The sequence below is a fragment of the Nycticebus coucang genome, chromosome 18 (assembly GCF_027406575.1).
Source record: "Nycticebus coucang isolate mNycCou1 chromosome 18, mNycCou1.pri, whole genome shotgun sequence".
In the NCBI taxonomy this organism is placed as follows: Eukaryota; Metazoa; Chordata; class Mammalia; order Primates; family Lorisidae; genus Nycticebus; species Nycticebus coucang.
Window position 1 is genome coordinate 25208968 of NC_069797.1, and position 11089 is coordinate 25220056.

At 46.0% G+C, this 11089-nt stretch overlaps 1 protein-coding gene across 2 annotated transcripts; it reads left to right on the top strand.

Moving 5' to 3' along the window:
- Positions 1 to 7569: 7569 nt before the first annotated feature.
- GGT6 (gamma-glutamyltransferase 6) lies at positions 7570 to 10930 on the top strand. 2 transcript variants are annotated; one of them, XM_053569478.1, is made up of 4 exons: positions 7570 to 7761; positions 8364 to 8566; positions 8646 to 8759; positions 9059 to 10930. In XM_053569478.1, exons 1-4 carry the CDS (start codon positions 7622 to 7624, stop codon positions 10078 to 10080), a joined length of 1479 nt encoding a protein of 492 aa, XP_053425453.1. In that variant the 5' UTR covers positions 7570 to 7621; the 3' UTR covers positions 10081 to 10930. The 2 variants fall into 2 exon arrangements, with proteins under 2 accessions (XP_053425453.1, XP_053425454.1); XM_053569479.1 differs by lacking the exon at positions 8646 to 8759.
- The last annotated feature ends 159 nt before the right edge of the window (positions 10931 to 11089 follow it).

Consider the following 11089-nt stretch of genomic DNA (forward strand, 5'->3'; position numbering starts at 1 on the left):
CTGGGTAAGTGGATAGCCACTTCAGCAGTGATTCCAGCAACAAGCACTTTCCTGGGAAAGCTTCTACTCAGCAAGTTTACAAGTTCAAAGTGTCTTTTAAGAGGGCTGAAGAGAGATTTAGGGTGTCTACCTGCTGGGGTTGGAGAAATAAGCAGCCTCCAGTTGTATCAGCACTGTGATTAACATCTCATACCCCAGAAGACCACGTGTTGCCCAGACAATATTCAACAACATATACATACTGCTTTGTTTTTGGTTGTGTTTTTTTTTTTTGTCTGTTTTTTGTTTTCTGTTTTTTTGGTTTGTTTTTTTTTTGTTTGTTTGTTTATTTTGATGTTGTTGATGTTGTTTTGTTTTTTAATTTCAACCTTTTCTTTTTTTCTTTTTTTTTTTCCTGTAGAGACAGAGTCTCACTCTAGGGCCCTCGGCAGAGTGCCGTGGCCTCACACAGCTCACAGCAACCTCCAACTCCTGGGCTTAAGCGATTCTCTTGCCTCAGACTCCCAAGTAGCTGGGACTACAGGCGCCCGCCACAACGCCCGGCTATTTTTTGGTTGCAGTTTGGCCAGGGCCGGGTTTGAACCCGCCACCCTCGGTATATGGGGCCAGCGCCTTACCGACTGAGCCATAGGCGCCGCCCAATTTCAACCTTTTCCGTACAGATTTTTTTCTTTCTCAATTTTTCTAGTTTATAATTTCCCATTGCTGCCTTTTTCAATAACTAGAACTTCATTTTTGCTAGTGTTTCTACCGCTATTATTTGGTTTTCCACCCAATTTTATCCCATAAAGTTTTCTGTTTGCTTGTTTTGGTTTGATTTATAGCATTTTTGTCTTTCCTCTCTACTTGGTGGAGGTGGGGTACTGTATCTAATCAAGTTAGCAAAGAGCTGCTGACCTCAAGGGAAACACCCAACTGGGCACCCCCAGAAGGTGGGGTTTTTTTAAGGTTGTGTCAAAGTACCCTACTGTACACCTATACTGCTCTGTCTCCCTCTGTCTGTGCCTCTCTTCTTTTTGTCAATATTCCTTTTACCCACCCCCTCTCCTTTCTCTATTTTTTTTTCTTTTCACTCGTTCCTCCTTTCTTTCATCCCTTTCTTGGTCTTCAACCTTCTCATCCTTCTGGTCCTGTACCAAAAGGATTCATCGAAACCTTAGTCCACAGGCATGAGAACTTAAAGAGCAAGAGGAAGTGAAAGGAAAATTAGGGCAAGGAAACAGATAAAAGAAATCACTCATGAGGAAGAATCAGCAGAAAACTCCAGGCAACATGAAGAACCAGTCCAGAACAATCCCGCCAAGGGACCATGTGGTAGCTACTGCAGAGGATTCCACCTATAAAGAAATGTTAGGAATGACAGAAAGGGAATTTAGAATACACATGTTGAAAACAATGAAAGAAATGATGGAAACAATGAAGGAAACTGCTAATAAAGTGGAAAATAACTGAAAGGAAATCCAAAAACAGAATCAAATAAGAGATAAACAATATGAAGAATATAGAAAGGATATAGCAGAGCTGAAGGAACTGAAACAGTCAATTAGGGAACTTAAAGATGCAATGGAAAGTATCAGCAACAGGTTAGACCATGCAGAAGAAAGAATTTCAGAGGTAGAAGATAAAGTTCTTGAGATAACTCAGATAGTAAAAGAGGCAGAAAAGAAGAGAGAGAAAGCAGAATGTTCACTGTCAGAATTATGGGACTTTATGAAGCGTTCCAACATACAATTTATAGGAATCCCAGGAGGGGAAGAAGAATGCCCCAGAGGAATGGAAGCCATACTAGAGAATATTATAAAAGAAAATTTCCCAAATATCACCAAAGATTCTGACACACTGCTTTCAGAGGGATATCGGACCCCAGGTCGCCTCAACTCTAACCGAGCTTCTCCAAGACACATTGTGATGAACCTGTCCAAAGTCAAAACAAAAGAAAAGATTCTGCAAGCTGCCAGGAGTAAGCACCAGTTGACCTACAGGGGCAAATCCATAAGAGTGACTGCAGACTTCTCTAATGAAACTTTCCAAGCAAGAAGAAAATGGTCATCTACCTTTAATCTACTTAAACAGAACAATTTCCAAGCCAGAATTCTGTACCCTGCTAAGCTAAGCTTTAAAATCAACGGAGAAGGGTGGCGCCTGTGGCTCTGTCGGTAAGGCGCCAGCCCCATATACCAAAGGTGGCGGGTTCAAACCCGAGCCCGGCTGAACTGAAACCAAAAAATAGCTGGGCGTTGTGGCGGGTGCCTGCAGTCCCAGCTACTCAGGAAGCTGAGGCAAGAGAATCGCTTAAGCCCAGAAGTTGGAGGTTGCTGTGAGCTATGTGATGTCATGGCACTCTAGAGGGCCACAAAGTGAGACTCTGTCTCTACAAAAAAAAAAGAAGAAGAAGAAGGGAAAAATTCCCCTGTGACCAAAAAAAAAAAACAAAAAAAATTGACGGAGAAATCAAATCATTTACGGATATACAAACATTGAGGAAATTCGCCACAACAAGACCAGCTCTACAGGAAATACTTCAACCTGTTCTACACACTGACCATCGCAATGGATCAGCAGCAAAGTGAGAACTCAGAAATTAAAGGACAGAACCTAACCTCCACACTGATGCAAAAGATAAAACTAAGCAATGGACTCTCACAAAATAAGACGAATAGAATACTACCACACTTATCAATTATCTCAATAAATGTTAATGGCTTGAATTCCCCACTGAAGAGACATAGATTGGCTGACTGGATTAAAAAAACACAAGCCATCCATTTGCTGTCTGCAAGAAACACACCTGGCTTCAAAAGACAAATTAAAACTCCGAGTCAAGGGTTGGAAGACAGTTTTTCAGGCAAATGGAATTCAGAAGAAAAGAGGAATTGCAATCTTATTTTCAGATACATGTGGATTTAAAGCAACTAAAGTCAAAAAAGACAAAGATGGTCACTTTATATTGGTCAAGGGAAAAATACAAGAAGAAGATGTTTCAATTCTAAATATTTATGCACCCAATTTAAATGCTCCCAGATTCTTTTTTTTTTTTTTTGCAGTTTTTGGCCAGGGTCGGGTTTGAACCTGCCACCTCTGGCATATGGGACCAGCGCCCCACTCCTTGAGCCACAGGCACTGCCCAACTCCCAGATTCTTGAAACAGACCTTACTCAGTCTGAACAATATGATATCTGATAATACCATAATAACAGGGGACTTTAACACTCCTCTTACAGAGCTGGATATGTCCTCTAAACAGAAATTAAACAAAGATATAAGAGATTTAAATGAGACCCTAGAACAACTGTGCTTGATAGACGCATATAGAACACTCCATCCCAAAGATAAAGAATATACATTCTTCTCATCACCCCATGGAACATTCTCCAAAATTGATCACATCCTGGGACACAAAACAAATATCAACAGAATCAAAAGAATTGAAATTTTACCTTGTATCTTCTCAGATCATAAGGCACTAAAGGTGGAACTCAACTCTTAACAAAAACGCTCTACCCCCACACAAAGGCATGCAAATTAAACAATCTTCTGTTGAATAACAGATGGGTGCAGGAAGAAATAAAACAGGAAATCATTAACTTCCTTGAGCATAACAACAATGAAGACATAAGCTACCAAAACCTGTGGGATACTGCAAAAGCAGTTCTGAGAGGAAAATTTATCGCTTTAGATACCTACATTCGAAAAACAGAAAGAGAGAGCATCAACAATCTCACAAGCCATCTTATGGAATTGGAAAAAGAAGAACAATCTAAGCCTAAACTTGGTAGAAGAAAAGAAATATCCAAAATCAAATCAGAGATCAATGAAATTGAAAATAAAAGAATCATTCAGAAAATTAATGAATCAAGGAGTTGGTTTTTTGAAAAAATAAATAAAATAGATAAACCATTGGCCAGACTAACGAGAAATAGAAAAGTAAAATCTCTAGTAACCTCAATCAGAAATGATAAAGGGGAAATAACAACTGATCACACAGAGATACAAGAGATCATCTCTGAATACTACCAGAAACTCTATGCCCAGAAATTTGACAATGTGAGGGAAATGGATCAATATTTGGAATCACACCCCCTCCCTAGACTTAGCCAGGAAGAAATAGAGCCCCTGAGCAGACTGATTTCAAGCACTGAGATCAAAGAAACAATAAAAAAGCTTCCAACCAAAAAATGCCCTGGTCCAGATGGCTTCACACCAGAATTCTATCAAACCTTCAAGGAAGAGCTTATTCCTGTACTGCAGAAATTATTCCAAAAAATTGAGGATGGAGGAATCTTCCCCAACACATTCTATGAAGCAAACATCACCCTGATACCAAAACCAGGAAAAGACCCAAACAAAAAGGAGAATTTCAGACCAATCTCACTCATGAATATAGACGCAAAAATTCTCAACAAAATCCTAGCCAATAGATTACAGCTTATCATCAAAAAAGTCATTCATCATGATCAAGTAGGTTTCATCCCAGGGATGCAAGGCTGCTTTAACATATGCAAGTCCATAAACGTTATCCACCATATTAACAGAGGCAAAAATAAAGATCATATGATCCTCTCAATAGATGCAGAAAAAGCATTTGATAAAATCCAGCACCCTTTTCTAATTAGAACACTGAAAAGTACAGGCATAGGTGGCATATGTCTAAAACTGATTGAAGCTATCTATGACAAACCCACAGCTAATATTTCACTGAATGGAGTAAAACTGAAAGCTTTTCCTCTTAGAACTGGAAGAAGACAAGGCTGTCCTCTGTCACCTTTACTATTCAACATAGTGCTGGAAGTTCTAGCCAATACAATTAGGCAAGACAAGGAAATAAAGGGAATCCAAATGGGAGCAGAGGAGGTCAAACGCTCCCTCTTTGCTGATGACATAATCTTATACTTAGAGAACCCCAAAGACTCAACCATAAGACTCCTAGAAGTCATCAAAAAATACAGTAATGTTTCAGGATATAAAATCAATGTCCACAAGTCAGTAGCCTTTGTATATGCCAATAACAGTGAAGATGAGAAGCTAATTAAGGACACAACTCCCTTCACCATAGTTTCAAAGAAAATGAAATACCTAGGAATATACCTAACGAAGGAAGTGAAGGACCTCTATAAAGAAAATTATGAAATCCTCAGAAAGGAAATAGCAGAGGATATTAACAAATGGAAGAATATACCATGCTCATGGATGGGTAGAATCAACATTGTTAAAATGTCTATACTTCCCAAAGCGATCTACCTATTCAATGCCATTCCTATCAAAATACCAACATTGTACTTTCAAGATTTAGAAAAAATAATTCTGCGTTTTGTATGGAACCAGAAAAAAACCCGTTTAGCTAAGGCAGTTCTTAGTAATAAAAATAAAGCTGGGGGCATCAGTATACCAGATTTTAGTCTGTACTACAAAGGCACAGTGATCAAGACAGCATGGTACTGGCATAAAAATAGAGACATAGACAATTGGAATCAATAGAAAACCAAGAAATGAAACTAACATCTTACAACCACCTAATCTTCGATAAACCAAACAAACCAAATGGTGTTGGGAGAACTGGATATCTACATGTAAAAGACTGAAACTGGACCCACACCTTTCTCCACTCACAAAAATTGATTCAAGATGGATAAAGGACTTAAATTTAAGGCATGAAACAATAAAAATCCTCAAAGAAAGCAAAGGAAAAACACTGGATGATATTGGCCTGGGGAAAGACTTCATGCAGAAGACTGCCACGGCAATTGCAACAACAACAATAAACAAATGGGACTTCATTAAACTGAAAAGCTTCTGTACAGCTAAGGAGACAATAACCAAAGCAAAGAGACAACCTACACAATGGGAAAGGATATTTGCATATTTTCAATCAGACAAAAGCTTGATAACTAGGATCTATAGAGAACTCAAATTAATCCACATGAAAAAAGCCAACAACCCCATATATCAATGGGCAAGAGACATGAATAGAACCTTCTCTAAAGACGACAGACGAATGGCTAACAAACATATGAAAAAATGTTCATCATCTCTATATATTAGAGAAATTCAAATCAAAACAACCCTGAGATATCATCTAACCCCAGTGAGAATGGCCCACATCACAAAATCTCAAAACTGCAGATGCTGGCATGGATGTGGAGAGAAGGGAACACTTTTACACTGCTGGTGGGACTGCAAACTAGTACAACCTTTCTGGAAGGAAGTATGGAGAAACCTCAAAGCACTCAAGCTAGACCTCCCATTTGATCCTGCAATCCCATTACTGGGCATCTACCCAGAAGGAAAAAAATCCTTTTATCATAAGGACACTTGTACTAGACTGTTTATTGCAGCTCAATTTACAATCGCCAAAATGTGGAAACAGCCTAAATGCCCACCAACCCAGGAATGGATTAACAAGCTGTGGTATATGTATACCATGGAATACTATTCAGCCATTAAAAAAAATGGAGACTTTACATCCTAAGTATTAACCTGGATGGAAGTGGAAGACATTATTCTTAGTAAAGCATCACAAGAATGGAGAAGCGTGAATCCTATGTACTCAATTTTGATATGAGGACAATTAATGACAATTAAGGTTATGGGGGGGGAGGAAAAGCAGAAAGAGGGACGGAGGGAGGGACGTGGGGCCTTGGTGTGTGTCACACTTTATGGGGGCAAGACATGATTGCAAGAGGGACTTTGCCTAACAATTGCAATCAGTGTAACCTGGCTTATTGTACCCTCGATGAATCCCCAACGATAAAAAAGAAAAAAAATAGAAATATAGTAGACCACCCCCATAGCTGACCAGCTCCCTACATTGACCACCTCCTTAACTTGAGCAGATCACTTATTCTCACTGCTGCAGAGGGTCTCAGCACATGACTTACATCACTCATTCTACTGCTAACTGGTGTTGTGGCGGTCTCCCCTCTGAGGCAGTTACAGATACCGCAGTTTTGCTGAAGGTACAAATCTTTGCTGAAAATACCAGAGTGAAGTCTGGAGTTTGGCCTGTGGCTCCCCTCAGAGGTCTTTGGCGCCACCTGCTGGAAAAGAGTTGCATAACATGCCCAGAGAGTTGGCGTTCATCACTCAAGTGGTTACCCAGAGAAACCCTGACCTCAGAGTAGCCTGAGCCTGAGCCTGAGCCTTGACCTCAGCCGGAGACCAGACACCCCCTACACCAGAACCTAATCACATGCTGAGCCTTGACGCAGGCCACCATGTAATTGTAGCTCTAATTCAACTCCACTGTCCCCCCAGACTATAGAGTCTTGGGTCTTGGGCAGGCCCATGATCTGAGGGCTGCACCCCCCAAAGGGAGGGACCCAGCACATGTCCTGGGTCCCAAGGCATGTGACCTTGGGGCTGAACTCTTCGTTGATCTCACTGAGCTGTGGCCCCTGACAGGCAGCCACACTGGGAACCCAGAGTGTACCTCCTCAGGCCTGTGTCCTAATGGGCCAATTCATGCACAGCTTCCTTGGCCCTGCGCCCTGCCAGACCTGTTCTAGATTCCACCACCCTTCCCCAAGGCTGCCACCACTTCCTACCTGTCCATCTTGGGTAGGACCTCTGAGATACAGCCAGGAAAGCTGGCAGGTAGGAAGGCTGGGGAGGGCACCAGGGGGCCATGGACCCCACAATAGGGCCTGTGCGCTATCAGAAGCTACTAATGTGGGAGACAAGCCTGGAGATGGAGGAGGAGGAGGAGGAAGAGGAGACATCAGAGCCACTGGTTCCCAACCCCTGGAGGCTGCAGGACTCTTCTGGGTGAGTCAAGGAGGGGACTGAGCACCCTCAGCTTCTCAGGTTTGAGGCTGGCAAGTCCCTAAGGGGAGATAGACAACTCTGTACTTGGCTCAGCTCAAGGGACTTTCTGGTTGAGCGGGGGGACACTTAGGCGACAGTCTCAGACATAGCCTGAGCAGTCACTCAGAGGGCTGTGAGCCTGAAGGGACATTTGTACCAAGCCATCCCCTGTCCTGTTTGCTGCTCTGTCAAAGGTGCCAGCCCCCTCTACCCGCACTGCCTGGTGCAAGGAGACAGGCACCTGCTCAGGCAGGTTGGGACCTGGCTGGGCCGGTTCCCCAACCCCTTCTCCTCTGGCTGCCAGGCCCCTGCCAGGCCTCTCACTCCCCTGACTTGATTCTGGCTCTCCAACCCTTCTCTAGAGATGTCCTCCCTAGCTATCTGCGGTCTCCCCAACCTCTTTCCCACCTCCATGTCTTCATCCATGCTGTGCCCTCTGCCTGGAAGTCCTGTTCTCCTTGGCAAACTAATTCCTCTTGCAACATCAAACCCTTTGGAGAAACATTCCCTGGGTTTTCTTGGGGGTGTATCCTAGCCCTGGCTCAGAACACCCCCCTTTGCAGAAACAAGTCCTGTGGACTGCCCGGGGCCTGGCCCCGACTAGCAGCTGCCCTGCTGCTGCTGGCCATTGGCGGCTCCCTGGCTGTGTGGCAACTCCAAACTAAGGGCGGCTGGACAGGAAACTTGGGCTCTGTGGCCCCTCCCCCCAACAGACACTCCCACAGCCCTGGCATATACCACCATGGCGCCATCATCAGCCCTGCAGGTCAGTGCTGGGAGCGGCTCAAGGGAGGGGGTCAGGGGTCACTGGTTCCCTCCTCATGACAGTCTTGTCCTTGCTACAGCCACATGCTCTGACCTGGGACGAGAGCTGCTTGTTGCTGGGGGCAATGTCGTGGACGCTGGCGTTGGAGCCGCTCTGTGCCTGGCAGTGGTGCATCCTCATGCCACAGGGCTAGGTCAGTGACCCACGGCCCCAGATAGCGACTCCAACCTAGGACCTGATCAGTGGCCTCAAGGCTGGTTAATAACTAGGACCTAGGATTTGAGCAGTGGCCCAAATTGTAGGCTGTGACTCTTCATTCCAGGTCTGTGTAATGTTGAGCCCAGGCCTGGTTAGTGACTCCTGAGCTCAGGCTCAGTCAGTGACCTCCACCTCAGACAAGTCTGTGGCCCTTCACCTGAGGTGCTGAGTGACCCTGACACCAGTCCTGGCCAGCGCACCTGAACCCTGTGTGGTCCCTTTGTCCTCTCCCAGGTGCCACATTCTGGGGCCTCTTCTACAACAGCTCCTCAGGCAACTCGACTGCCCTGACGTCAGGCCCAGCGCAGACCCTGGCCTCCAGCCTTGCCCTACCTACAGCTCTACCCACCCTGCACTTGATACATGCACACTTTGGCCGCCTGCCCTGGCCACGGCTGCTGGTGGGCCCCACTGCATTGGCTCAAGAGGGCTTCCTAGTGGACACACCCCTAGCAAAGGCTCTGGCAGCTCAGGGCACAGAAGGCCTCTGCCCACTGTTTTGCCATGCTGATGGGTCACCCCTGGGCCACGGGGCCCGAGCCACCAACCCAAAACTGGCAGCTGTGCTACACAAGGCAGCACTCGCCTCCACCTCAGACCTTCCTGGGGATGCCCTGCTGAGTCTGCTGGTCAGAGATCTGGGAGTGGAGGCACCCTCCGCTAGGCCCAGCCCTACCTTGAAGCCAGCAATGCAGCTACATGTGCCCCAGGGCATCCTGTTCACCACCCCTAGCCCCTCGGCTGGCCCAGAACTGCTGGCACAGCTGGAGACAACCTTAGTCTCTGGGGCACCTAGCCCTGATCCCTGCCCACCATTCCTGCAAACTGCCACAGCCCCTGCCAGCAGCATCCTGGCCACCGTGGACAACAGCGGCTCCATGCTCCTTCTCACCTCCTCACTCAACAGCTCCTTTGGCTCTGGACACCTGTCCCCAAGCACTGGGGTTCTGCTTAGCAACTGGGTGGCTGGGTCTGCAACTAGCACGTGGGCCTGCCCGCTCATCTTCCATGCTGGCCCAGATGACACCGAGGCTGAAATGTTGGGGTGGGTGGCTTCAGGGACCCCTGATGTGGCCAGAGCCATAACTTGCGCCTTAGTCAGCCATCTGGCTGGGCCCCAGAGCCAAGCCCAGCAAGAACCAACAGAGAGTCCTAGAGCTTGCGGCCAAGGAATCTTGCTCCGGGTGTCAGCCCATGCAGAGCATGCCCATGTCTCCAGTGTCCCCAGTGGCTGCAGCCCCTTTCAGGGGTTCTAATGGGGGAGGGAGCAGAGCAGCCCCAGCAGCAATTGTGTGCATGAAGAGAGTGCATCTGTTATGTGCTCACTGCTGACTTGGGACCCAACTCTGAACCTGGTCAGTTACCTGGACTTGAGTTGTGGCATCCAGGATCAGCTCAATCATTCTTCAAAACACTCCCACTGGATGGAATTTCTGGTTTTTTAACCACATAAGGAAACTGAAGATAATGAGCAAAGAGCAAGAGGGCCTGTGGCCAGCCCTAAATTCATATCCAGCTCTGGGAAGGACAAAGAGAAGAATGTTTAGCCCCTGCCTAGGCTCTGGGCCCCATGGGGCAGGGCAGACAGAGCCTGGGGCCTCCATCCTCCCCTCAGGCCACTCCCTGCTCATCTCCCACAACTGGACTAGACATAAAATAAAGATCAAGTCTCCTGGAGGCCAGGTGCCATTCCTGCTTCTTGGTTAACTTCCCACCAGCCTTTGACGCACCTGGTGCAGAGCTTCCTTGATGGGCAGCACAAGTGACCAACACCCACAGAGGGGATTGGGCTAGTGTCTTTCAGCTTCTCCTGCTCGGCTCACCTTCTGCCTTCTGGGGCACTGTATGTGCAAGGTAAATCTCTTAATTTCACTTTTTAAAACAGACAGCAGAGCAGAAAAGGGGGTGAGAGGACAAGTAGGAGGTGCCCATGGGACTTGGGTATAAAAGGGGCTGGAGCTGGGTGTATGGAATGTAAAGGCCAAGGTTGGTCCTCTCCTCCCTGCTATGGCTGGGGTTTCTCTGGACCACAATCCTCTAGAAACAGCTTCTCAACCAAGAAGCAGGGGTAGCTAGTAGCCCTTCCCTGCCCCCACCATTGTATTAATAAAAGGCTTCTCTGATTTTATAACTCTTTTTTTTTTTTTTTTTTTTTGAGACAGAGTCTCACTTTACTGCCCTGGTAGAGTGCCGTGGTGTCAGACAGCTCACAGCAACTTCCAGCTCTTGGGCTTATGTGATTCTCTTGCCTCAGCCTCCTGAGCA